Source organism: Aethalodelphis obliquidens, unplaced genomic scaffold (assembly GCF_003676395.1).
Source record: "Aethalodelphis obliquidens isolate GAN/ISIS:26980383/991018 unplaced genomic scaffold, ASM367639v1 scaffold13, whole genome shotgun sequence".
Lineage (NCBI taxonomy): Eukaryota > Metazoa > Chordata > Mammalia > Artiodactyla > Delphinidae > Aethalodelphis > Aethalodelphis obliquidens.
Genome location: NW_020837957.1, coordinates 35827068 through 35854926, shown reverse-complemented (window position 1 = coordinate 35854926; position 27859 = coordinate 35827068). Strand labels below are relative to the sequence as shown.

The following is a 27859-nucleotide window of genomic DNA, read 5'->3' as shown; positions in this document are numbered from 1 at the left end:
AGGAATTAACTATTTTTTAATTAATTAATTTTTGGCTGTGTTGGGTTTTGTTGCTGCGCACAGGCTTTCTCTAGCTGCAGTGAGCTGGGGCTACTCTTCGTTGCGGTGCGTGGGCTTCTCATTGTGGTGGCTTCTCTTGCTGCAGAGCACGGGCTCTAGGCGCACGGGCTTCAGTAGTTGTGGCTCACAGTCTCTAGAGCACAGGCTCAGTAGTTGTGGTGCATGGTCTTAGTTGCTCCGCAGCATGTGGGATCTTCCCGGACCAGGGCTCGAACCCGTGTCCCCTGTATTGGCAGGTGGATTTTTAACCACTGTGCCACCAGGGAAGCCCAGGAATTAACTATTGAAATAGATACATAAGTGGATATTCTGTTTCTGCTGAGTATGCAGAATGCATGGCCATATTGTTGAGGTGTATTTACAACACTTTAAACTAGTAATCACTAGTACTCATTTTTCTATGAAAAGATTCATAAAAATAGCCCACAAAAACTGACTGAACTCATCCTATAACTGAAATTTTTCAATAGGACTTTGGCAGTTTTCATGCAAACAACAACAACAAAACACTCTGAAATGATGGTGGTACTTAGCTGTTTGGAATCCTCACAAGGTGAGTCACTCATTTCTGCATACCAACCCCTCAGGGCAACTGATTCAAATTTATGTCCTGGAAACAGGCTTCAGACTGGGAACTTATAAAAATGGGACTCACAAGAATCCCATTATGCCTGTATACTGTGTGGAAGATTGCTACTTCCTTACGTCTTCCCGGAATCTAGGTAATAATACTCACTTTCCTGTATGGATTGTATGGTCATCAAGTAACCTTCAAGATGGTATCCAAAAGAAGGAATATCCAAATTAGGAATATACATCCCCTACCTCTCCCCAAACACTAACAAAGTTGACAAAATGACACCCATATTTTTGTATGTCCGAAACAGATAAATGTAGTTAGTTTTAGCCCACTGCTAAGAAACTGGTATTCTGGGTAACCTGGAAAATCCAGTTAATATGTTTGCAAGGCTGAAGTTCATCTGCAACTAGCTGGGCTCCCTGGACAACACCCACCAATACAGTCTCCCCGAAACTGTGACATAAATAAACTCTGCTTACCTGGAGACCAGTCAAGCATCCAGAAAGAGCTTCCTTGTGTTACCTAGATATTATAAAAAGAACAGAATTAGACCAAGCTATTAGAGCAGTATCCAGTTTAATTAATCCCTTCTTCCCTCTGTTCTCCCACTGTACACTGCCTGTGCCTTTATTATAGCATGTGTATCACTGCCTATTATCATGTTATCACTATGGAACATAGCTATTTATGCTGTTTTTCCCACCTGAATATAATTTCTAGAGAGCATAGATAGTAACTTATGCTTTTCTTTTTCCCTAAGAATACAGGACACATAGCCTTACACACAACAGACACTCAATAAATATTTGCTATATTGAACCAGGCACAATTAAGGTCAATTAGGTATTATAGGGCTTCAGATTAGTTGTGAAAGGAATTAAGCTAAATCTCTGCATGTGATGGACACTCATGAATGTGCAAGAATCTGTCAAAAATGTGATCCTCCAGATATGAGTAAGTCTAGCTCTTGGGGGCTTTTGGGGAGAAAGGCATAAAAGTATTCCAAATAATTTGCCAAAATGAGTAATAATCTCAACTCTCACTATGCCTATTTATTCCTGTGTCCAGCTGGTTACAAGTGGGAAAAAAAATCCCACAGCACATTCTGGTTTTGTTGAATTTCACAAAAAACTGGATTTCATATTTAAAATAATCAAATGTTAAGACAGCCTTAGAAAGATTAAACAAAAGTTTTTTAAGGATACATTTCTCGGTGGTTTTAACCATTACTAAAGTGAATGCAGAGTACTGTTAACTTAGATCTGAATTTATTTTTATTCTCCTGACATCTGACATAAACTTCTAAACATAAGAAACAGGTTCCAATTTGCATCAACAACAGATTTTAATCAATCCCTGTCCTCCCCTCCCCCATTTAATTATGTTCATGGTCATCCACATTGATTTATATAATCAGTGCATCTCAACTTATTTTGCCATGGAGTAGACTCAAGATTGATTATCACCTCACATACAAATCACTACAAGAGTTTACCAAATCACTTCCCTGCTTCTAGCCTCTCCCCTCTCAGTTCCATTAAGCATATCTACTTGATGGCTCTTGTTAAGTGGCAGTCTCACCAAGACACTCTACAAATATTCATTGAGCACCTGTTATGAGCAAAGCACTGATATAGGTGTTATAGAGCAGATAAAGACCAGTAAAACACTGTGCTTGCCCTTCAAATCTACAGTCTAACTAGAGAAGTAACATGCAATCGTAATAAAACATTAAAGGAAATCAGAAGAGGAAGAAACGAAAAATTGCAGCTCAGGTGAGATACTATAGATGAGCAGCTTCTAAACTACAATTTAAAGGATGAGATTCCTATGGGTAAAGTAGAGGAGTGTTCCAGGTGGATGCAACAGCACTGAGCAATGAGTGGCTGTGAAAGTTGAGGCAAGTTAACCAGAAGCAATATACAAAGCAGATGAGATCAAATAATTAAAGACTACAAACACTGGGCAGGAAACTCAGCACATGCTATCTAATGAAGACCACTCTTTAAAAGTGCTATTCTATCTAGTACATAATGATATGGCATATAATATTACTTTAAAACAAAAACAAACAAAGAAATCAAATAATGCAAGATTCAGGGTACCTACCCAGGCAGGGGCATAGCAGGTGAACAATAGTTTAAGAAATAGAAAACTGGTCACTGGGCCACCATGTGCAGTTGTACAGTTGTATGTAGTCTATGTGAATGGCACTTTCTAAAGTTGTTCAGTGCACGACCTGTTCAAAAGTACTCAGTAACCCTGATGGTTTCAGACAGGTGAGTAATTAACTTTGCCGGAGTCTAGCTTTGCAAAAGGGAACTCATTAATGTAGAGATGGGTCAGAGGGCAAGAAATCAAGTCTCTCAGAAGACTGAAATCAGTTGTACGGTTCAAAGTCTTGAAACAACAAGATAGAGATGCAGGTCCTTATAACTTAGGAACAAGATATAAGCAATGTATCAAGACAGTATGACTCTCAGTGTAATTTCTATGTAAGAATTCTTATAGCTTCTTTAAGAAAAGGATTGGCTCCAGAGTCTCGCACCACAATACCCCCAAACACCCCCAACTTACTGATGGAGTTTAATTGGCCATAGAACAAAGTTATTAGGAAGGAAAATATGTCATCACATCATTATTTAAGAAAAAAATGTTTAAGCCTTTATTTTTATGGTTATTAATACCCTGTTTGCTTCCTTTCATTACAAATCATATTTCAGCTATGTTATAATTTTTAAAAACTTTGAGCTTTAGCCTAGAAATCTGTATGTTTTCAGAGTACAAATATATTAATGGCACATTCACTTTTTGGGTGGGGGGAGGGGAGAGAATGGTCCTAAAGTGCAGTTTTACTTGGACACATAGAAACTGTGTAAAATCGGGCTTCCCTGGTGGCAAAGTGGTTAAGAATCTGCCCGCCAGTGCAGAGGACACAGGTTCGAGCCCTGGTCCAGGAAAATCCCACATGCCACGGAGCAACTAAACCCGTGCACCACAACTACTGAGCCTACACTCTAGGGTTTGCGAGCCACAACTACTGGGCCTGCGTGCCACAACTACTGAAGCCCACACGCCTAGAGCCTGTGCTCCCCAACAAGAGAAGCCACCACAATGAGAAGCCCGTGCACCGCAACGAAGAGTAGCCCCCACTCTAGTAGTCTAGTAGTCTAGTAGTCTCACTCCAAAGCCCAAGCTCTTTCTTACTCACAGCTTTCTACTGCTTCTACAACTGGTATTCAAGGAGTAAATAATATCTTTGATACTACTGTTAGAATTTCATCAAGTGCATATTATTTAATGAATGTCCAAAGAGGAGCAACAACCAGAAGCAAAGATAAGATTAAAATAGATCTTGAGTCTGGATCCCAATAAGCAAATTATTTTCAGAAAATTTAATGGGCTTTGATAGTGAGGTGATGAAATTGCTGAAAAGAAACAATGATACTCAGCTACAGCAGAAAACTACTGTAAAACAAGCAAAAAAACAAATAAAATAAAGTAAAATGCAAGGAAATAAGGTTAGGGTGAATCATATCCCATGCCTGCCTAGGATCTAGAAAATGCAAACCAAATCTATTCCAAGAAAATTAATTTTGTGGAAATTCTGCAACTTGATATAGACAGGGGTTTAATTTTGTTTTTTTTCTTTTTGTTTATTTTGCGGTACACGGGCCTCTCACTGCCGTGGCCTCTCCCGTTGCGGAGCACAGGGTCAGGACGCACAGGCTCAGCGGCCATGGCTCACGGGCCAGCCGCTCCGTGGCATGTGGGATCTTCCCAGACCGGCACACGAACCCGTGTCCCCTGCATCGGCAGGCAGACTCCCAACCACTGCGCCACCAGGGAAGCCCAGGGGTTTAATTTTGGTTTAAAAAGTTTCTAGATTTATCATAGGAAAAAAAAACACTCTAAGTATCATAAGTGACCGTATTACTAAATCTGAATAACTCAATGTCTACACAGTTTATTAGTGTACACATTTAATAACAACTTATACGGTTTTTAAAAAATTTATATTCTGGTTATGCTAATTTCCAGGCTTAAGGAATTACTGCATTGCTCACTGTTTTATATCAGAATCTGTTAAAGGAGGGAAGGTAGGAAAAGAGTACGATGACAAAGAAACTTACTGGGGTTTAGAACCATGAAATGAAGCAAAGGCCCACAGGTGCAGAGCCCAGGTTGATTCCTGGTCTAGTATTCTTTCCATTCTAACCTGCTTATTCTACAGAAGGAAGTTTCTGAATCCTGGAGTGTGTCTTAGAAATCATCTAGCTAAAAACATCAATTTCACTGAGAGCAAAACCAGTCCAGGGCTTCCCTGGTGGCGCAGTGGTTGAGAGTCCACCTGCCGATGCAGGGGACACGGGTTCGTGCTCCGGTCCGGGAGGATCCCACATGCTGCAGAGCGGCTGGGCCTGTGGGCCATGGCCGCTGAGTCTGTGCGTCCGGAGCCTGTGCTCCACAGCGGGAGAGGCCACAACAGTGAGAGGCCCACGTACCGCAAAAAAAAAAAAAAAAACAGTCCAAACTCACATAGTGACTGGCAACAGAGCCAGAGTGAATGGGCATCCTTACCACAGGTATTCTCTCTGGGAATAATAATATTTAGGCACGCACAGTCATTGGTGCACACATATTCCCACTGAAAAAAAGTATCTTAGTTTATAATTGGTTTACTTACTTACAAGTACAGATTCACCACTTAAATAACATTGTGATGGGGGAAATAAATACTTATGCTTTAAAACAACAAGTAAATTTATTGTACACAAATTTACACAATGTTATATGTCAACTATACCTCAATGAGCTAGAAAAAATATTGCTTAAGTATAGCAAGGAGATTAAAAAAATGACAGCGTTTATCTTTAAAAATAAATAAACTTGCTTAGAAATGTTTTCAATTAATACTGTCTTTAAAAATACTTTCATCCAAGGTGAATTCCACACTGAGTCTTCAAGGGTAGGTAGGAGTTAGCCAGGTGAGGGAGAGAGGAAGTGGGAGTCTCAGGGGAGGACAAGAGAGAAAGCTGTTCCAGGCAAGTGTTCAGTATAAGCCAATGACAGCAAAGAAAGAAACAATATAGTGTGCATGGAGGACTTCTTACCGAGTTTGGTATCACTAGAGACTAATGTTCAGCACAAGAGATGAGGCTGGAAAATTGACTATTTAAAAGCTGAAAGTGAAATATATAAACTATAAAGGAGATCTATTTTGATTTGTAATACAATGTTCCTCCTTTCTCTTTCAAGATCACATTTTCTATTTTTTCATGAGCAAACTATATTTACCTACTTCAGTTTTTAAATCAGCTTTTTACTGAAGTATAATTTACATACAATAAAACTGATCAATTTTCAGTATACAATTCAATGAGTTTTGACAAATATACAACCACCACCACAATCAAGGTATAGAGTATTTTCATCACTTCAAAAAGTTCCCTCATGCCTCTTGTAGTCAATCCTTTCTCCCATCTTTGGCCCACTGATCTTTCTGCCACTAACCTTTTACCTCTTTTAGAATTTTATATAAATGGAATCATATAGTAAACAAACAAAAAACTACTTTCATCCAATACAAAAATTGATATTGTTTTAATATTAAAGAATAAACAGGGAAACAGGGACTTGCCTGGTGGTACACCTGCCAATGCAGGGGACACAGGTTTGATCCCTGGTCCGGGAAGATCCCACATGCCATGGAGCAACTAAGCCCGTGTGCCACAACTACTGAGCCTGCACTCTAGAGCCCACAAGCCACAACTACTGAGCCCGTGTGTCACATCTACTGAAGCCTGCACAGCTAGAGTCCATGCTCCACAACAAAAGAAGCCACTGCAATGAGAAGCCCGCACACCACAACGAAGAGTAGCCCCTGCTCACTGCAACTAGAGAAAGCCTGTGCTCAGCAACGAAGACCCAATGCAGCCAAAAATAAATAAATAAATACATTTATTTAAAACTATTAAAGAATAAAGAAATTAAAGAATGACTCAAGAAAAAAATTACATATGAGGTGATAAACATCTTAATTATCAAGGAACTGCATACTAAAACCACAATGAGATAACAATACACACTCACCAAAATTCGAAGAACTCACCATACCAAGTATTGGCAAGGAAATGGGGGAACAGGAACTCTCATCTCTTGCTGGTGAGAATGTAAATTGTACAAACACTTTGGAAAACTGTTTGGCACCATCTACTGAAGTAAAAACACATGCATCCTATAACCTAGCAATTCCAATTCCTGGGTATATACCAAGAGAAATGAGTGCTTATGTCCCACAAAAGTCAGATACAATGTTCAGAGCAGACTTATCAAACTGTACACTTAAGATTTTGTGGACTTTGCTGTATGTAAGCTATATCCCATTTCCAAGGTACTCTTTTATTTATCCATGTTGAGATCCTGAGATTCATCCATGTTGTTTCATGTAACAGTAGTTCATTTTTTTCATTGCTGTATAGTATTGTATTGTATGAATGTACCACAATTACTTTTTAATTGTTGTTGAGTATCTAAAATTTTTAAAAATTGTTTCAAACCCAAGTGAACATCTTCTCTGCTCATCAGTAGATTTTGTTTACTATAATACTAAGAAACAAAGTCTATCTGCATGCTAGCCATCTTCTATTTTAAGTATTAACATATTACCAAGCAACATTTATTTGGTGCCAATCAAGTTTACAGTGCTAAACTCAATTAAATGATAGAAACAAAGTTTTTCTCAGAAAGTACCTCAGAGTATAATAATAATGTTTGCTTAAGATGACCCTTTGTGAATCAATAAAATAGTCCATCTAGAGGACTGGTCTATAATGAACTATGTAATGATTTCAGAGAACTATTGTGAATGAGGAAAAGAATGAGAACAAATCTAGGTGGGAGATAAGGGCTGATTCTCATAATCTGATGGACACTGTAGATTACTATAAAATTAATTTCAAACTCCATATCTGCCAGTGTTGATTGAATCTTTACTAATTGCCTGACACTATGCTAAGTCCTTAATATGTATTCTTTCATTTATCTTCACAATAATCCTATGAGGGATGGTATTATTATCACTATTTCCACAGATGAGAAAACTGAGGTTTAGAAAGGGAATGAACTACTGAAACCATATACAAGCCCCTGTGTCCCTGTCCTTTGAAGTAAAAGGCTTTTGCTTTAGTTTCCCAGGCCTCCCTTGAGTCTCAAAAGGCTGACTCAAGAGTTAATGATTAGGAAATGTGAAGATGTGGAGACAAATAGCCATTGGGCTGGGAAACTGGTAACAGTTTAGACTATAAATCTGCCACATGGCAGAATCACCGAACTCCAAGTTCCCTAAAATATATAAAGGCCTGACACACATTCCTAAGTTGTTTTTAGAGGAAGCAGACCCCCATCAGATGTAAAAACACTGACCACACGCACATAGACCCTAGACCCATTGAAACCCAAAGGTTGATGATGCTTGAAACTTTACCTTGATGCCAACAAATCTGAGAACTATGCATGAGCTGATCATGTACCCTGCAGTCCCCTCCCTCACAGTGCCTTTAAACCCCTTCCTTGAAAGCCATTGGGGAGTTTGGGTCTTTTGAGCATGAGCTGCCTGTTCTCCTTGCTTGGCACCCTGCAATAAATGCTGCACTTCCCATCACCACAATTCATTGTCAGTAGATTGTCTTTATCGTGCGCAGGTAAGCAGACCTAAGTTTGGTTCAGTAACACTACTGAACAGAAAACACCTAAACTTAAACCAAGGTCTGAGTGACACGAAAACCTGAGTTCTTAATAATTATGCAAACTTCTCTCTGCACAGTTCTTCCCTTATGAATAAAAAATGTATTTATAATATATTACCATATGTAGATATGCACTCATTCATTCTACATACATCTATTGAGCATATGTGCCAAACACTGTTCTAGGTATTTCCTTCACATTAGTAAATCAAATGGAACAACAAATCCCTGCCCTTGTGGTGCTTATATTCTAGGACAACATGGACAATAAACGTAATAAGTAAGTAAATTATACAGTTATGTTAGAAGATGAACATGTGCTCTGGGGGAAAAGAGCAGATGAAGTGATTGGAAGTATCAGTTTTATACAGATTAGGCCTCACTGAGGAGGTAAATTTGGGGCAAAGACTTCAAGGAAGTGGAGCCAGAGCCACACAGATATCTGTGGAGGGGATGGTGGTGGTGGTAGGGAGAATAGCAGGAAGTGAGGTCAGAGAAATACAAGAGCAGTAGAGTGAGGGTGGGGGGGGGGGGGTTGATAGACTACTTTTAAGAACTTTGGCTTTTGAGTGAAGGGGAAACCACCCTCCTTCTCCCACCAAATCTTGGCTAATTGAGATATGTTTCCCTAAATAAATCTTAAAAGGGCAGGATGTAGTTTTTTAAGCGTAGAAAGAGTGAAACTATGTATCCCTGATTCTACCTTTTTAGCAATATTCTTTGGAGGAAGGAATTGCCAAGTATAAAAATGGGTTAGAAACGAAGAAAAAAAGTTTACACACACAAGGAAACATCTTGGGGAGTTACTTTACACAAAAATATAGGGTTGTAAGTGATTTTCTTACAATCAGTCCACATGGTTACTCCTTCAATCTATTAAGTTAGGGTTAAAAATAACAGTAAAAATTCCATATTTTTCACAGAAAATCACTATGGATATGGAGGTTTTTTTAAAAAAATATTATTGTGCATTTTACATGATCACATCATGTAAAATGTGTAGATGAGCAAGATCACTGAATAAACAATTACCTTTTTTCCCCCTGAGTAAGCAAATGCACAATAATGTAACTTCAGAACTTTTCTTGATCTTAGTAAATATAACTCTGTCTTCTGAAGCAATGCTATCTTTAATTATAACTTATTTGTGAATTGTTAGAAAATAATGACAATCAATTCAGGGTTTCTAAGCTCTACGAATATTAATCAAAATTTCCTCTAACAAAGAGGCAATCTCTGGGAACAGCTTCAGAGTAAAATAATACTCTCTATTCACAATAAGGTCAGATGGAGTTTACTCAGTAGCCCTGATATCTTCTTTTCAAAAGACACACAATGAACTCAAATAGGAAAATTGATGGATGAGTCCTTTCAGATGTAAGGTAATTACAATTTGTTCATAATGTAATGCAGTGTCTCAACTATGTGTTATCACTTTAATATAAAACTACTATATGATGTGTTTATGACAATGGAATGGAAAACCCATCAGTATTAACTTCTTAGGACTATCTGCATCTCTTTTTCACATTTTATGACTACTGCTTGAAGGTCTTAGATTAGCTATAAGAAGAATTTCTGACAGTGAAGGTACTAAAAATGAGTTACTAACAAAGGTTACGAAAGCATCTTAAAGACCTTTCAGGAAAGACCTGAATGTTTACCCTCAGGGATGATTTGCTATTGTCCTACATGAAAGCAGAAATAGAAAGCAGAAAACTCTTCAGGCCCCCCATGATTCTTTACACTAAAAAGGCTTTTATCCCCCCCTTTTTTCCCCTAGAATAATGGTTCTCTATAACCATGCCCCTGTCTTCTGCTACGTATGAAATTTCATATTTGCTATGACGTTAGAAATAAATATTCTATTTGCTTTCATTATCATCAAAATAATGTTACAGTGTTGATTAAAAACTAAACTGTTTTAAAGCAAAATTCTCAAGGCCCTGCTGAAATTAGATGAAGAAATGGTATCATTTAATCAGCTATATGCTTAGATATGTATGTTTTGTTAATCTGTTACCTAGATGAGGGGTTTATCTTTCATGCAAAATGCAATCATATGCGTGCTTATGTCTGTAACTCCCTTGGAAATGCAACAAAATAATAACATGGGCTGATGGCTGAGTGGGTGGATAAATGTATGATTGAAAAAATACAGCAAAATGTTAAAACTGTAGAACCTAGGAGGTCACTGTATGGACACTTACTGTAAAATTGTGTTAACTTTTCTATATATTTGAAATTTTTAACGATAAATTGCTGGGGAAAATGCAATCATACTTGAAACCTGTTTTACGTGGCAAGGGAGAAACCAAATCACACAGAATAATTCTGCAAAAAAAGATGAGACCAGTTTTTGCCGCTTATATTGAGTTGAGGAGGAAAATGACTGCCATAACACCTTCATCAATCTACCTCCAGAAAAGTCATCCAAATTCACACTGCTATTGAGAAATGAAGGCAGGCAGAAAGCCTGGTTTGTTCAAGAATTCTATAGTGAAAGTAAGTTCCTTTAGCTGAATTTTGAAAAGTAAGACTTGAAATTATTTGTGTATCTAAAAATACAATATTTCTTTACCTACTCAGAATAACTTCATTTTCAATATAGATTTCCTGAAAGGAGATAAAGTATACCTTCCTTTGGATTACTAATTATTCTTTTTGTCAATGCCCTTTCCCTATGAAGCTGTTTGAAATCACTCAAAGAAAATAAAAACAAAAACATGTTAAAAAATGACCAGTAGATTGGAAAATTTACATACTAAATATGATATCATTTAATCAGCTATATGCCTAGGTATGTATGTTTTGTGCATATAAAGTATATATGATATGTGTCATAAGCCTTTCAACATAAATGACTTTCTAAAGTGTCATAAGCAAGGCATCTTTATGTTTGATAATTCTATCAATGATTTTTTGGTAGTCATCAAAAGCATATCACTCCCTGCATTTCGTAAAGACAGAAAAAGACATCATCTCAAAGAAATTGCTCAGCTAGTAGTGGATAATGACCTATTTAATAAAGATTTATTGAATACCTACCATGTGCCAGACACTGGGCTAAGGCTTAGGGATGAGAATATAAATAAAATACAGTCCCTGACTTCATGAAATTTACGGTTTGGTAAAGAAGATACACAATTACAAAACACTTATATTGACCAATAAGTATATGTGTGGAGTGTTACTGTAAGAAAAAGGAGATACCTAACCTAGCTGGGGGATCTCTGGGACTGCTTGCTGAGTTTAGTCTTAAAGAATGGGTAGCAGTGATTTAGGCAGGAGAAAATGGGAGAGGGTATTCTATGCTGAGGTGGCCGCCTGACTAAAGGCACAGAGCAGCATGTTGTGGGCACAGAACTGTACTGCTAGAGAAAAAGCTCATGGTATGTAATGGAGACAGATGAAGCTGTGGAGGTAGGCAGTTGTCATATCATGGATGATCTTGTGGGATATATAAAGGAACCTGGACTTTCTCTTGGCCTGATAAGGATTTAGAAGTGGAGTGACATTTTCAGATTGTATCTTAGCTAGATCTCCCTGGCTCCTGAGAGAAGGATGAATGTGAGGGAGACATGGTGACCAGCTGCAGGAGTGACATAATGAGGACCTGAATCAAGATTGTGATGGTAGGTATGGTTTCTACTAAGAAAGACCAGCAGATTGTCGGATTAAAATGTGAGGTGATTTCCAGGTGTCTGGATTGGATAAGAGTCAATAGATAACAAAGTCTTCCCATCAAAGTAGATAACACAGAAGGAAAAGCCAAGTTGAAAGCTGATGGATTCAGCTTTGGATGTGTTGGATTTGACATGCCTCTGGGTTATCTAGGTGATTTCCAGAAGGAAGTTAAATACATGGTGCTGAGGAGGAGGTCTGAATGGGAGGTTGAAATTTGAGTCAGCAAAACATAGAGATATTTGAAATCGTGAGACTGAATATTCAGGATTTTGTTTTTGTTTTTGATTTTAGCCATTCTAATAGGTGTGTAGTAGTAGCTCATGGTGGTTTTATTTTTTATTTCCCTAATGATGTTTTGCATCTTTTCAAATGTTTATTTGCTATTCATATAACTTCTCTGGGGATGTGTCTGCTCATAATATTTCCCCATTTAAAAAATTAATTTGTTTTCTTATTATTGTGTTTTGAGAGTTCTTTGTATGTTCTCAATATAAGTCTTCTACCAGATATACGCTTTGCAAATATTTTCTCCCTGTGTGTGGTTTCAGTGTTTTCTGAAGACCATAGTTTTTATTTTGTTTAAGTATAATTTTTTCATTTTATCTTCTCTGCATCATGCTTTTGGTGTTGCACCTAAGAAATCTTTGCCTAAGTAAGGTCACAAATATTTTCTCCTGTTTTCCTTTGGAAGTTTCAAGTTTTTCACTTACATCTATGAGACATTTTGAGTTTATTTTTGTTTATTGAGGAATGGATTGATATAATGTGAGTGGATGGAACCAACCACTAAGAGTGTACACAATAAGAAGGCCAAAAGGTGGATGAAATTCGGGGAGAAAAGATAAGCCTAGGCTAAAGGAAGTAGAGTTGAGCAAAAAAGACACAAGGCATTGTCAGAGAAGCACAAGGAAAACTCTGAATAATCAACACTGTCTACTAAGATAAGCCATGGAACTTGTCTTCTGAACTTGGATGAGGTCATTAGTGACCTTAGGAAGAGCATATTCAGTCAAAACAAATCATTTCGACATTGGAACTTCATTTAACCAACCACTTTAAGAATTCCCCCTGTGGAAGCATTGGGACGAGGTCTGAAATGCCTGAGCATTCTTAAAGGTCACTTCTCGGGGCACAGGAGGGTTCTGGCCTTCCCGACACTGACGATGACTGAGACAGATTCCCGTCATGCCCCTTGGGGCACTCCAGAATGAGGTCTTGGGGACAAGCCCAAGGAATCACCGCCCCGCTGGGAAATCTGAACTAACACTCACCAACGGGTTCGCCAAGCTGGCAGCTCACGAGGAAGGCAGCTGGTGAAACTACGGCCGAATGAAAAGGCGAGGATGGGAACGTGCGCACTTGGGCAATCCCAGGGCAGACTAGGGAAACCCCTTCCACCCGCCACCTCCTAGTGCGTCTGCAGGAGGAGAGGGGGAGGGCGTGGGGCTCCTCGGGCCAACTTCGCCGCCGGCTCTCCTCGCGGGCGGAGAGCTCCGGCACTTAGCCGGTCCCAGGCTGGGGGCTTAAACATAGGGAGTCGCGGGCAGGCCTCGTCCGTTCCCAAAGATCATGCTGTGGGCACTGGTCAGACTCCCTCCGACTTGCTGACCTTTCGCCTCTCCGCCCCAGCAGCCTGGGTATCATTCTTAGTCGCGGTGGGACAAGGTCGCCCAGCCAGCTGCCAGAACGACCCATCACTTCCAGTTAGTCGTAAAGTGCCGCAAAGCGCAGCGCCGGCGCTTTGCGGCACCGTAGGTGAGGTGGCAGCGTGGATCCTCGCTCCGCGCAATTCCTCCGGGTGGGCAGCTTCTTCTGGGAAACCGCGGCAGATAGGAGTTTGGGGAGGACGGTGACCCAGCTACGATTCTCTCAAAGGGTAATTGATCCTAGGTTTGTGTAACAAGAGAGAAAGTGGGTAGGGTTGTTTATAAACAGTACAGTCCTTATTTAAAAGCCTTGAAGTAAGGTTCTTAAACCTCCCTCCTTGTGACATGCCGTCCCTCCTCGTGCTATTTTGGTTTTCGTCTAAGTGTTCATCACTAGATTTTAGGCATCCTCCATGTAGCTGACACTTGATTTTCTTATTCATTTCGTCCTGCAGTCGCCCTCCCCCTGGACTTTGAAATGCTTTACATGATCGGTTTGGGCCTGGGAGATGCCAAGGACATCACAGTCAAGGGGCTGGAAGTTCTAAGACGCTGCAGTCGAGTGTATCTGGAAGCCTATACCTCAGTCCTGACTGTAGGGAAGGAAGTTCTGGTAGGTGCTTAAGGCTTTCCAGCCTCCTGGGAAGAACGATATTTAACAGCTGATTTTTATTACACCAAGCTGAGCCGAATTTTTCAGGTCTGTTGGTTCAAATCCTTTAAAACACATGCCCTGCTTATTATTAAGAATCTGAGGAGTACAAGAATGGAAATAACACACTAACCAAGTGACTTGTAAAATGAAAGGGTGCTTTTTCTTACTTTACAAGTCTAATTGTGTAGCTTTCTCCATTAAATAGGAAAGTTATTTTACACTCCTGGGGATAATTATCAGAATCCCTATTTCATGAGATAGACAAGAAATCCTTTCTGACACAGCCTTAATGAGTTGGTAATGTATTCAGGAACCAAGCTGAAAACCTCCCCCCTTTGAAGTATTTCCATAGGGAATGGTAATCGCCGTTCTGTCTGTATCATATCCAGAGAGATCTAACCTTTGAATAGACATCTCCCAGTAAGGCTTATACCTATACACTTGGATGTGTTGAGTGAGACTGGAACTTAGTAACCGTAGAATTTGCTAGTATATCATACATTTACCTGGCTTTGGTTAAGGGCTCAGTAAATTTTGGAGGAGGGGTCAAATTCAGGTTCATTGTCAAATTTCAAATACAATGTAAATTAAGATGATAAGATTGATGGACATGTTATAGGAGGAGGGACAACATTTTAGGATTGTCTGGTCTATCAAGTCTTCCAGAGAAAAAGGTGACCTAGAGAATTTCAGGTCTTCTGGCCTCTCAGATTCACAGCCCAGAGAATTCTGAAGGTCTCAGAGTTTCTTTAAAATCTTAAAGAAGGGCTGCTACTTGATTGGCCATGCGTTGAAATAAAAGTTGTGTCTAATGAACAGCTTTGATTTGTTGGCTCCAGTTTATTAATATCCAAGCTCAAGATGATAGAAATGTTCCTCTCTAATTAGTGATAAAGGGCAATTAGAATGAACTTAAAATCTTTTTAGAGAATATAGACAAATCAGTAGTTTTATAGAATTGGACGTGGTTTTATGTCTTTGCTCTGTCACATGTTAACATGTGACCTTGGACAAGCCCTTTAACTAGTTTCTTACTTTGTAAAAAGAGGACAGAAATGCCTACCTTATAGGATTTTAGCATAGCGTCTGGCACAAAAGCGTTCAGAAAACATGAGTTGTTAACAGATACATTTCCAAACGTCTCTAAACCTCAGTTTCTTCATTTGTCAAATGGAGATAATAATCAGTTGGAAGGCTATTAAGAGTGTATCATTTATTAAGATGATGTATTTGAAAGTGCTTTGCAAATTTAAGTGCTAGCTAAATGTTAATTTCGGCTGCTATGTTTTTTTTAGGTATTATTTTTTTTTTTCCAAAAACATATTTGTAGAGTTACTACATACAGGGTCAAGATCTGGGGCTGAGCTCAACCTCACAGGTAAATTATATGTACTTTGTTAAGGTACTAGAATTCTATTCCTCAACAATAAAAAGTGCTAATATTTTTAGAACACTTATTATGCACTGTTTTAAACACTTTACATGTAGAACAGGATTATTACTCTTTAATTACTGTTCGCAGTTTTAGAGGCACAGAGAAACTTGTCCAGGGTCATACAGATAGTGAATGATAGAGCCAGAATATGGGCCAAAGCAGTCCTCAGTTGAGATCCACCACTTTTGACCATACTGTGTCTCTGTACTCTTAGGGATAGATAATAGCTTCACAAAATATAACGTCACAGAACACCTACAGAGAAGTTAGAATTCAAGTAAAGTGGTCAATCCTGGATCCCCCCCGTCACAAAATTCTACTGATCTGCTCTCCGTGAGCCCCTCTGGGTCCTCAATTCATGTTCTTCCCTGAACAACTTTCCATACATCAGCCACCTTAAATGAATCCTTTCTGGAATAAAGTAAGGTATGAATAAATACAATCATGCCTTATATTGCCCAGTAAAATTTTAGAACCACTTTATCTTCAGCCACTTTCTTCCTTTAATTTCTACCTTTTCTTTCTTTTTTAAACAAATTACTTAAAAAGTTGTTAAGATGTGATCGTACAATCTTGTCTCAATAACTCTAGATAGTTATTATACAGTGAAAAAAAGATGGGAAAATTCTGTTTTCTGCAATGAATATATGCTTCCTTTTATCACTAATTACACATAATAATTGTTTTTTAAAAAGGGCCACATGGATGTTGCTAAAGAAATCTAGAATTTATCTGTTCTTACATTGAAAGCTATTATTTTCAAATTGCCAGATGGGTAGTATCGTTTATATATTCCCTATTATTCAGAAGTTAATTAAACTAGAGACAGTGAATCCAGGAAAGACTTTTAGTTTTGGTATATACAGTTTGGATTTCTTTAGGCACTTTCTGTGGCTAAATTATTATCTTATGTGCTGATTTGATATAACGCACCTATATACGTTATACAACGAGATATAAGCTATGATCTTTGTTCTTAAGTGGGTCATGATTCATCTGTGTTTACCCAGGAAAACTTAAACAATACTGGAAGATGTAAATAACAATTCATGACAGTAGTGGAAGAGAGAAACTATAAAATTATATTGCTGACAAGAACTTGATTATTTTATTTAAGCCAACACTTTTTCACCAATTAAGTAGTAGAAGCTATCTCAAATAGCTACTAGGTATTAATTACAATTGAGGTACATGTAAGAGAGAAGGTCACTTCAGGCTGTGCTGGTCAGGGAATACTATGGAACAGATGGAATTTGAGCTATGTTTTCAAACGACACATCTCAATTGTTTTATTTTTGTTTTGTTTCTTTTGTTTAAATCATGGTCCAAATACAAAATGGTAATATTTGTATAGTTCTTCAGGATAAATGGAGGAAGCTGCTCATGGCCTGCGAGGACTAACTTTGGGGCCCTAGCTACCCTGCATAAAGCAGAGATCATTCATCTCTGCTTGTCTATGCCCCATTTGCAGTTCTGTGAAGTCCTGCAGTCAACTATTGTTCTGTGTCCTTGGGCAGTCATTTAAATTTTCTTTGCTCTTTTTCTTATCTGTAAAACAGGAATAAAAATAGTGCCTATGTCATAAATTGTGGTAAAGATTAAACGAATTCATATGCACAAGTTCTTAGAAGAGTGCCTGACCACAGAGTAAGCCCATTGTAAATGTATTATTACAGATATTGTTATTATAGATGATATTTGATAAGGGGAAGAGCAAGAGACAGTTATTACTATAGAAAAGATTTGGTAAGGGGAAGAGAAAGAACATTCCTTACTGAAGAAAAAATAATAGTGAGCAAAAGCAGGGAGGAGAAAAACAAATATTTCCTATAACTTGTCCTTGGGCAACACCAAAATAACTTTCATTTTCCTCTGGTGTATCTTTTCCCTCTTTTTTTCCTTCCAGTTTTATTGAGATATAATTGATATACAGCACTGTAAAAGTTTAAAGTGTATAAGTGACATAATGATTTGACTTTCTCACATCATGAAATGATTACAATAACTTTAGTGAACATTCATCATGTCATATAGATACAAAGTAAAAGAAAAAGAATTGTTTTCCTTGTGATGAGAACTCTTCGGATTTACTCTCTTAACAACTTTCATACGTAGAGTACGGCAGTGTTAATTATATTTATCATTGTTCCTTCTCCTTTCTTCCTAACATACTTCACCTCGGTATATCAGCCAACTCTGTTTCCTTGTCCTCCTATCTAACTGCTGTGGATTGAGATTGGAGGGATAGGAGAGAACAGTAAAGAACTTTGCATTGAGAAAAATGAGGCCATCATCTATGACCTTTATTAGCTTCCTATTTATCCGTACCCTAAATCTGAATCTGTCCTCCCTCCAGTCTTAGAAAATGACTTGTAAGATGAGGTTCTCTTCCTGTTCAAGTCTAATGCCATCTAGATGGGTTTTCTTTCAAACTTCTTCTCTCCATTCCTTTGGAACCTTTCTCCTGTCAATTATTCTTTCTTCTTTATGTTCGATCTATATTAATATCCTTTTGTCCTCTCAAGGGTCAAATACAGTTGACCCTTGAACAACTTGAGTTTGAACTGCACAGATCCACTTATATTTGGGGTTTTTTTTCCATAGTAAATACTACTGTACTACTTGATTCGAGGTTGGTTGAATCCATGGTTATGGAGGAATCACGGATATGGAGGGCTGACTATAGGTTATACTCAGATTTTTGACTTTTTGAAGGGTCAGCACCCCTAACCCCTGCATTCTTCAAGGATCAAGTGTATTGTCCATTCCGAAAACTCTCCTTTTTTAAACCTCTTTTCCCCATAGTTATTATTCTGTTTCTCTCTCCTTTTTCCAAAGCTTTTTGAAAAAGCAGTATACTTCTCTTGTCCCCCCACGTCCCCTTATGTCTCAAGACTCCTACAAGCTGAATTCCATTTCTCTGAAATACTTCTCTGTTTATTGAACAATTATTTAGTACCTGAGAACTCCAGAGGATAGTTTTGAATTTTTGTCTGTTTTACTTCTTTTGACATAGTTGACTATTCCTTGAAACCGACTTTCAAGACATGGCTCTCTATTGGTTTTATTCCTGCTTTTTCATTTTTCTCGGTCCCCTTTGTAAGCTCCTTATTTTTCCATTCCTACTTTAAATGTTAGTGTTTTTGTTTTCTTTTTAAGATTTTGTTCTTGCATTTGTTTCCATATGCTACTTTGAGCCTTTACTCTTCTACTTTTTGACTAAGTAATATGTTAAATAGTTTGAAACTCAAAGATACTAAAAGGTATATATACATCAAAAGATTTCTATCCCAGTTCTTCCTTCTGGAGGCAATCATTACTAATTTCTTGTGTATCCTTCCAGAAATACCCAAAAGTAATTTTAGCTGTTAGTTTTTACTTTCTTCCCTATATACAAAACCCACCAATGGAAAACTAAGAACTAATTTTGAGTTTTACCTTCATTTTCACGAGTGGAGAAGATTAGGGCTGAGATACGAAAACTGTAATCAGTCATTGGATAATATATAGTATAAATTTAAAATCATTTGTTAAATGGTGCTGCTTGTTTTTTAAATTTTCCTTTCCTGACCCTGACTAGCTTTGATGTTCCTATAGCACATATAATGTGGTAGTTAATTCCCCGCTAGACATTATGCTCCATAGGGCAGAGGTCATGTGTGTCTCATTCACACTGTTTCCCAACATCATGCATAGAGCTCGGCATGGAGGTCGTACACAGAAATATTTTTCAAATGAGTGGTTGAACGAATACATAAATAAGTGGTTAAGATAAAAATAATGTAGTACCAGTCTATTTCTGCTTTAGCAAGCTCTTCCTTTTTTTAAACATTCTTTTTAAAGAGGATCAACCTTTGATTATATTGAGGTGTTAATGTGTGTTTCTCTTTAAGGAGGATGTTTTAAAAAATAAATAATCTGTTGTTTCAATTAGATAATGAAATATTTCTTGGGTTAGGGTAAGTGATAAATATGAAGTGATCATGATAAAAGTCTTGAGGAGAGAGTGGGTTTTCTGTTGTTAAGTCATTTATAAAATATTGGATAGGATTACTGCCAGCATTAACCTAGTAACCTGTGACTCCTTGATTTTTAAGAAATGTTAGAAGTTCAGAAAAGAACATTGTTTCCTTCAGTTTTCAATAATCATATGTGTGTTCTCTTACATATGTGAATATAAATGTTCCACAGCTGTTTTTTGTTTGTTTTGTTTTGTTTTTTGGCTGCATTGGGTCTTTGTTGCTGCACATGGGCTTTCTCTACTTGCGGCGAGCAGGGGCTACTCTTGGTTGCAGTGTGCGGGCTTCTCATTGCGGTGGCTTCTCGTTGCAGAGCACAGTCTCTAGGCGCGCAGGCTTCAGTAGTTATTGCACGTGGACTCAGTAGTTGTGGCTTGCAGGCTCTAGAGCACAGGCTCAGTAGTTGTGGCGCATGGGCTTAGTTGCTCCACAGCATGTGGGATCTTCCCTGACCAGGGATCAAACCCGTGTCCCCTGCATTGGCAGGTGGATTCTTAACCACCACCAGGGAAGTCCCCTCTACAACTGTTAAGTTTATTGGGCTTACAAAATAAAAGTAAGTTGTATAAAAATGAAGGATTAAGAAAAAATATGTGGTACAAGTGAAAATAAAACATTTTCATCTCTGAAAACATCATTGTCATTGGGAACTTCTGGAACGTTATCTCTAAGAAGATATTCAGAGAAAAGGAAATAATCTTTTTTCACATTTGAGGAACAGATTCTAGTTAAGTATTAGGAAGTAATTATCACAGTTGAAACTGTAGCCTTTATCTTCAAATGCTTAATCATTTGTTCATTTACTCATTTGCTTGACAAATATTACTGAGTAGCAGATACTCTTCCATTACAGCAATCCTTATAACTTTTGACATATGATATAATCCTTATGACAAAAATAAACTTCTCAGCATGTAAGAAATAGTATTATTTATCTGTGCATCCACTTTTACTATATTTGAGTTATATTCAATATATTACGCCACAGGAAATCTGTTATAAAATTCATGATCTTGCATAATAGGTTGTAACCACTACCCCATGACAACTAGCACACTCTTACTTCCATGCTGCCATTCCAGTTAAGGTCACCCTCCTGGGTTTGTGCTTTAGAGTTGAACTTCTGCGGATTCGTTCACAAAGCAGTTTGTATGGAGAATTCTTATATATTTAGAATTCTTTTCTTGCTCCTGCAGCTCTGCCTTTTTTAGCAGGAACTAGGAAATACAGTTTTAAATTAGTCTTTCCTGCAATTATGCAGGAATGTTTGCTGGTTCTGTAAACAACTAAATCTTAATTTTCTACTGTTTCTCATTGAAATTATCTTCTTTTTTAGTCAAGGTCTCATAGATTTCCCAAGGAAAATTTAATCAAACCCAGCTACCATGTATGTGTATAATTATTGTTTAATATATTTATTCTGCAGTACTGTGTTTCTGAAGTCAGGCTCATGCATACATGTTCGCTATTCATCCTACAATGTTTGGCCTGGTCTATTAGACCCAAATTTAGAGGTTAATTTGAAATGCAAAGAGCCTGAGGTGTTAGGAGGTCTACCTCCTCTTGGGATATTAAGATAGCCCCAAAGACAGAGTTTAATTGCAACATGATACAGAGGCCTAGCTCATTGAAGAGTTGTAGTCAATGATCTGTTTGGATGGTTGCCAAGATTTGCACAGGCCCCAGACAAAGACTGTTTTGTGTGTGTGAGAGAGGGGTGTGTGTGTGTGTGTGTGTGTGTGTGTGTGTGTGTGTGTTGAAATGGTCACCTGTGTCTCATTTTTATATTGGACTTAAATCTATAGGAAGAGTTTTATGGAAGAAAATTGATTCTCGCTGATAGAGAAGAAGTGGAACAGGAAGCAAATAATATTTTAAAGGATGCTGATATCAGTGATGTCGCATTCCTTGTAGTTGGTGATCCATTTGGGTAAGTCAAAGGAGATATTTTGAGTTTTAATTTATTTACTTTTTTAATCATTAAGAATTCTTTTATTACATTTAAAACTCTATCTTCCAGGTCCTGATAGGGGACTGTTTACCTAGGCTCTGTCTAAAATTTTGTAGTTTAAACTTTCATTGTCTTTGAGATTAATGAAGAAAATTTATTGGGGAAGGATGTCATCATATATCGCTTACATTGATTATCAAGTGTCAACTCTAAAGTTTATATCGTTGCTTCAGCTATTTTTTTAGAAAGTCACTTAGGGCCTTCAAATAACCTAAACTAGTATATCATTATTAAATAAGTATATTACATTATCAAGAGTTGTACCCGCCATTTATTTTGCAGGTAAGTGCAAGTATCTTCTGCTTGCTTTGTCCTCGGCTTTTTTTTTCTTTTTTAATCATCTACTATTTAGCAATACTGTTGTCACTTTACTTGCCTTGAATTTATCGTTTATCAAGCCTCAGATTTCAATTTCTTATATCCACTGGGAGCTCTGTTCTTCCCCATTACTAAAAAGATGGGCTTATACTTGTCTAGTCAAGCATCATCAATCTCTAATGTCAAGCCAAACAGAACAGTTCTTTTTCTCCAGCTGGTGACCCAGGATTTATGTCACAGGTTTAAGGAACATAAGGACAATTAAATCACTGTGAACCCACCACCAAGGATATTTTTCAAAACAATTACATGTGCATGTAATTGTTTTGTGCTTGTTAGTTACATGTGCATGTGTCTGTCAAAAAGAAAGTAATTTATATCAATATGAGGTGCCAGAGATTATGTATCATTATGATACTTAGTTGCAAATGGTATCCGGTCACTGATGAAGTCCAGTAAACCCATGCTACTTGAAGTGAGATTTGCAGGCTATTGCCAGCCCACAAACTTACCAGTCCATGATGAGATAACTACAGAAATTGAAAGTAGGCATTTAGAAACTTTTATAGCAATTTTACAAAATAATTTTATCTCTGCTGAAACTAATAATAAAAATTTGGAGCTTGTATTTTGTATTATTTTATTTTTCTAATAGTTATTTTTTTTTGCATTTTACAAAACTAATGTTCCATGACAATTTAGAACTTAAAAAATATTGGCCTTTCACACAGTTTGAGAAGCACTGCTGTTGACTTTTGTTTTACCATGTTTTTCATATCCTTTCATTCCTTTCCTCTGTGGCAGCCACTATTCTACCTAATCCAAGCTCTCATTATACTAATTTAATATAGTAACCATTTACCTGGTCCAGGTGTAGATTCTTAACTCATTACCTATGCTGTGATCAAATTCATGTTTGTAGATCCACAATTTTAAAATCTCACCTGGGCTCAAAATTAGACTATTATTAGCTCCATCATTGGCCAGACATGAAAAATACTGTCTAGCCTGCTCTTCTACTGGTGTCCTGCCAGTCTTGTACTGAAACCCACACTCACGCCAACCAGTTTGCCCTTCCCTGATCGTCATGCTTTCTCACCATCATGCATTTGTTCAAACTGTTTTCCTCATCTGTAACGCCCTTTGCCCTGTTTCTGACTGTCAGAAACCTACTCATTTTTCAAAGCCCAACTCAAACATCACATTCTCTGTGATATAGTTCCTAATTAACCCAACCAGAAGTTATATCTCTTCCTAACTGCTGATGTTAGTTTTCATATATTACCTCACAAAGTATTTTTTTATTTGTATATTTACTCTTTAGATTTGTAGGCTGCCCTTCACATTTTTATCTCCCTAGCTTCCTTCACAATACTGGGCTTATAGTAGACATCAATTAAATATTAATTGAAAGAATTGTTAATATTTTGCCTGAGGTCATGACAAAGGAGGACCAGGTGTATTTGGACTGACATCCATTCAGCAAATATCTTTTGAGCACCTATCTCATGACAGGCATTCCTATGTGCTGGATATATATTAGATGATAACTCATGGGGTTTACAGTTTAGTAAAGGAGACTGACATTAGTTGAAGAAAAAAATAATAAATTAAAAAAAATCAATAAATCTGTAAAGGAAAAAAAATAGAGACTAACAGGAACAGACTTATTTATGCAAGGTCATATGGAAAATCCTTCATGTGGAGGTGATATTCAAGCAGGTGTCTAAAAAGTAAAAGGAAAAGCAGAAGGGAAGAACATTCTAAGCAGAGGGAACAGCAAGAATGTATTCAAGGAACTGAAAGGCCAGAGTGGTTGGAGCTCAGTGAGTGAAGGAAAAAGGGACCTGAGAAGGAGTTAAATAGATAGGTGGGATCCAGACATGTAAGGCTTTGGAGGGAGTAGGGATTTTGTTTGAAGTACAGTGGTAAACTTTTAGAGGATTATAAGCAGCAAATAATCACAATCTCATTGACATTCTTAAAAGATCACTCTAAATGCTTGGGTGAATGGGTTTTAGGGAGGCAAGGGTGGCTCTGATAGAAGAGAGAAAAAGACAAACTGGGAAAAAATTAGAAGGAAAAATGCTCGGATGTATATAATAGATGAGGAAAAGGAAAGAAGTAAGTCTTCAAGGATTCTGGCTTTAGTAACTGAGTAGTTGATGATGCCATTTTTTGAAATGATGAAAACCAGCAGGAAAAAGGGCTGGGAGAAACAAGAATTGGTTCTGGAAATGTTTTAACTTTTGGATGTCATATAGACAGTTTGATATCTGCTACTGGAGATCAAGGGAGGATTTGTCCTAGTTATATGACTTTTGAAGTCATCAGTATCTAGATGGTATTTAAAACCTGAGTAGTGGATGGAATCACATTAGGAAGGAACAAGAGCAAGAACAGAAGACCTAGGATGATCAATCCCTAGGAAACTGGCATTTCATGGTCTCTCAAGAGCAGAGGAGGAGGAAAACCGATAGAGTGTGCTGTCACAGAAGCCAAGAAAAGAGAATGTTTTAGAAAAGAAAGAGTGGTCAGCTTTGATGTACTGCTGAAAGGTTAAGTAGAAGATGAGGATAGAAAAGTGTGTGTAAACTTAAAGGCTTTATTTTATGGAGGAGTTGGTGCTTGAGCAAGGTCTGGTTTAATAGTTGAAGATTGTGGGGTAAGATTGTGGGGTAGGATGGGGGGGCGGGGTTGGGGTGGAAGGAAGGAGGGATGGAAGGGAAACTTCAATGTAAATGAAAAAACCGAGGCCCAGAGAAAGTGCTGTGACGCTACTCAGAATCCTTCGTGGCCTTAAATCTTTTAACAGTTTATCTACTTCTTCCTTTGGCTCCTCTTCTTTTTGACTATGGTAGAGCCAAATTGTATAACTTTGCCATTTTGTAAATGTTTTACAGTATTTGCTCTCCATGTCTTTGCTCGTGCTTTTTCCTTAAACAGACTGTTCTTCCTAGTTTTTATTTAGTGAAATAGATTCTTTAAGACCCAGCTTAGATGCCACCTCTTCCATGAATCCTCCCTTATTTTATTCAGGAGTAAGTGCTTTTTTTTTTTTTTAAACTTCTAGCTAGTTAATTTTCCCTATGTCAGTGACTAATCATATATAACCTTGTATTTGGATTTGTATAATATTTACTGTAACTGTAGTTATTTTTCATTTATCCACTGGATTACTGTTGGGATATAGTAGCTGGAGACAGGGTGGTAAGGAAGGTGTAAATTTTAATTGGGCCTTGAAGAATTAGAATTTGAATTAATTAAATGGATAAACCAGGAAGGGAATACAGAATGCAACAAGGCACTGAAATTCTTCCATGTATATATATGACCAAAAATTGTACTTTGTTTAATTTTAGGCCCCTTTCTACTTATTTGAATAAAAATTTCAAAAAGAAGGGAAAACTGTTTACTCAATCTTAAATTCTTTTTTCTAATTTTTAAAAATTTTCTAATATTTTTAAAATATTTAAAAATTTATTATTTTAACCATTTTTTAGTGTACAGTTCAGTGGCATTAAGAACATTCACATTATTGTGCATCCATCAGCACTGTTTATCTCCAGCAATCTTAAATTCATGGAGAAGGTAATTGAAAGTAAGTTAAGTCAGTTGGTGTAGTTCTCATCTTTGCCCTTTTAATCTAGGTTATTAAAAGGAATGTGGAAGTTAATCACATAAATAATGTAAATGACTCTAAAAATGTTCTGCATCAGTAGATCTGACTCAGTCATGTGAGAGATGACAGTCTTAAGCTTTCTGTCCCCATAAAGAGCAGTTGAACAGGGTCATCATTAAACAGATTCCTTCTGGACTTCGCTGGTGGCACAGTGGTTAAGAATCTGCCTGCCAATGCAGGGATCATGGGTTCGATCCCTGGTCCGGGAAGATCCGACATGCTGCGGAGCAACTAAGCCCATGCACCACAACTGTTGAGCCTGCATGCTGCAACTACTGAAACCCATGTGCCTAGAGCCCGTGCTCCACAACAAGAGAAGCCACCGCAATGAGAGCCCATGCACTGCAGCAAAGAGTAGCCGTGACTCACTGCAACTAGAGAAAGCCCATGCAACAACGAAGACCTAACACAGCCAAAAATAAATAAATTAAAAAACAAAAAACAAATTCTTTCTAAAGATGGTTCTGTTTTTATTCCATTCGCTATTTTAATATGCTCTGTAATATGTTCATGGTACATGCACACACATACACACACACAAATATACCTTTATTCACCTGTCTCCTATGTGCCTTAACGTGGATCATTTAATTGCTTCCATTCTGCAAATTAATGTTATTATAAAATAAAATTTAAAACAGACATACTAAGCCTTATACATTCAAATTGTCACCTTTATGAATTTCATTTTATTGATTCCATTGATCACAACATTCTTTTTTTTTTTTTAAATAATATTCTATTTTCTTTAAACCCCACATTTGTTTATTTATTTATTTTTGGCTGTGTTGGGTCTTCGCCTCTGTGTGAGGGCTTTCCCCATCTGTGGCAAGCGGGGGCCACTCTTCATCGCGGTGCATGGGCCTCTCACTATCATGGCCTCTCTTGTTGTGGAGCACAGGCTTCAGATGCGCGGGCTCAGCAGTTGTGGCTCATGGGCCCAGTTGCTCCACGGCATGTGGGATCCTCCCAGACCAGGGCTTGAACCTGTGTCCCCTGCATTAGCAGGCAGATTCTCAACCACTGCGCCACCAGGAAAGCCCAATCACAACATTCTTGAATCTCCTCTTTTGAAATTGCCTTCAGAGCAATTCCAAGTATATTATTAAGAAACATTTACTATTTCTGGGCATGTGGCTCTATCTAGAACTATATGTGTGTGTATATAAGTATATATGATTTTAGATAGAGCCACATGCCCAGAAATAGTAATAAATTTGTCTTTACACACGGCAGTGCACACGCGTGCACACGCACGCACACACTTTCCCAGTCACTGCAGTGAAACATTTTCATAAGCCACGGACCTGGAGGAATGCCCAGTATAAGGGTGTTAAGCCCATGGTTCGTACAGTTCTTTTTTTTTAATGAAGCAATATAATCTAGGTAATTGTGATGATAAAATACCAATTTTATCACAGTTTTTCATAGCAGAAATCTGAAAGGCTAATTTAATCACATTTATATCAGTTTCAAAAAATCAAATCACTTTGCCAGGTCATTAAATCTTCATAGTACACCAACCACATCCGGTCGTTTTAAATGAACTTGTGATAAAAAGAGAATAATTTTAAACCAGTTTTTTCTTTCTGCTCATCTATTTAAATAACTCACCAAGTAACTGATTCAGTTTTCCCTTAGCTTAGTGTTAAATAGTGAAATTCTGTTGAAAGTGATATTAAAAACTTATAACTGGCATTTATATTATTTTTTAAAAGCTTACTTTAAATCAAATTAAGGATTATTTTTATAGTAGTTTGTATTTTATGTGTGTGATTTAAAACAGACTTCCCTGGTGGGCATTCTTTAATCTGTTTCTGACTGCCTCGTGGGGTGAAAGCCCTTGATCTTCCTACTTGGTATGCATTGACCAGTTGACAGGTTCTGCTTGTTTGTATGTAGTTTCTCAAACATGCTAATGTTGCTTTCCCCAGTAGTGCCTGGAGTTTTCATCAAGGGGGAAAAATGCCTTTAATAATGCAGTTCTAAATTGATATGGGGTTAAGTTTCACAGTATC

At 37.6% G+C, this 27859-nt stretch overlaps 1 protein-coding gene and 1 long non-coding RNA gene across 5 annotated transcripts in view; one reads left to right on the top strand and one right to left on the bottom strand.

The window, feature by feature from the left end:
• Positions 1-235: 235 nt before the first annotated feature.
• On the bottom strand, positions 236-13787 carry LOC113624556 (uncharacterized). Of its 2 annotated transcripts, none has more exons than XR_003434384.1 (4): positions 13685-13787; positions 13347-13394; positions 1120-1162; positions 236-284 (listed from the first exon to the last, which is right to left on the bottom strand). It is a non-coding gene; the product is annotated as an uncharacterized LOC113624556 (long non-coding RNA). The 2 variants fall into 2 exon arrangements; XR_003434385.1 differs by having other exon boundaries at positions 264-311; positions 13685-13769.
• Positions 13303-27859, top strand: part of DPH5 (diphthamide biosynthesis 5) — a 37881-nt gene continuing 23324 nt past the window's right edge. Inside the window, exons 1-3 of one of the 3 annotated variants that reach the window (XM_027114490.1) lie at positions 13303-13412; positions 14177-14334; positions 21636-21760. In XM_027114490.1, coding sequence (XP_026970291.1) covers positions 14200-14334; positions 21636-21760 — 260 coding nt within the window. In that variant the 5' untranslated portion in view covers positions 13303-13412; positions 14177-14199. Of the gene's footprint in view, positions 13413-13816; positions 13952-14176; positions 14335-21635; positions 21761-27859 lie in introns of those variants that run through there. The other 2 variants (XM_027114491.1, XM_027114489.1) reach the window with 2 other exon arrangements.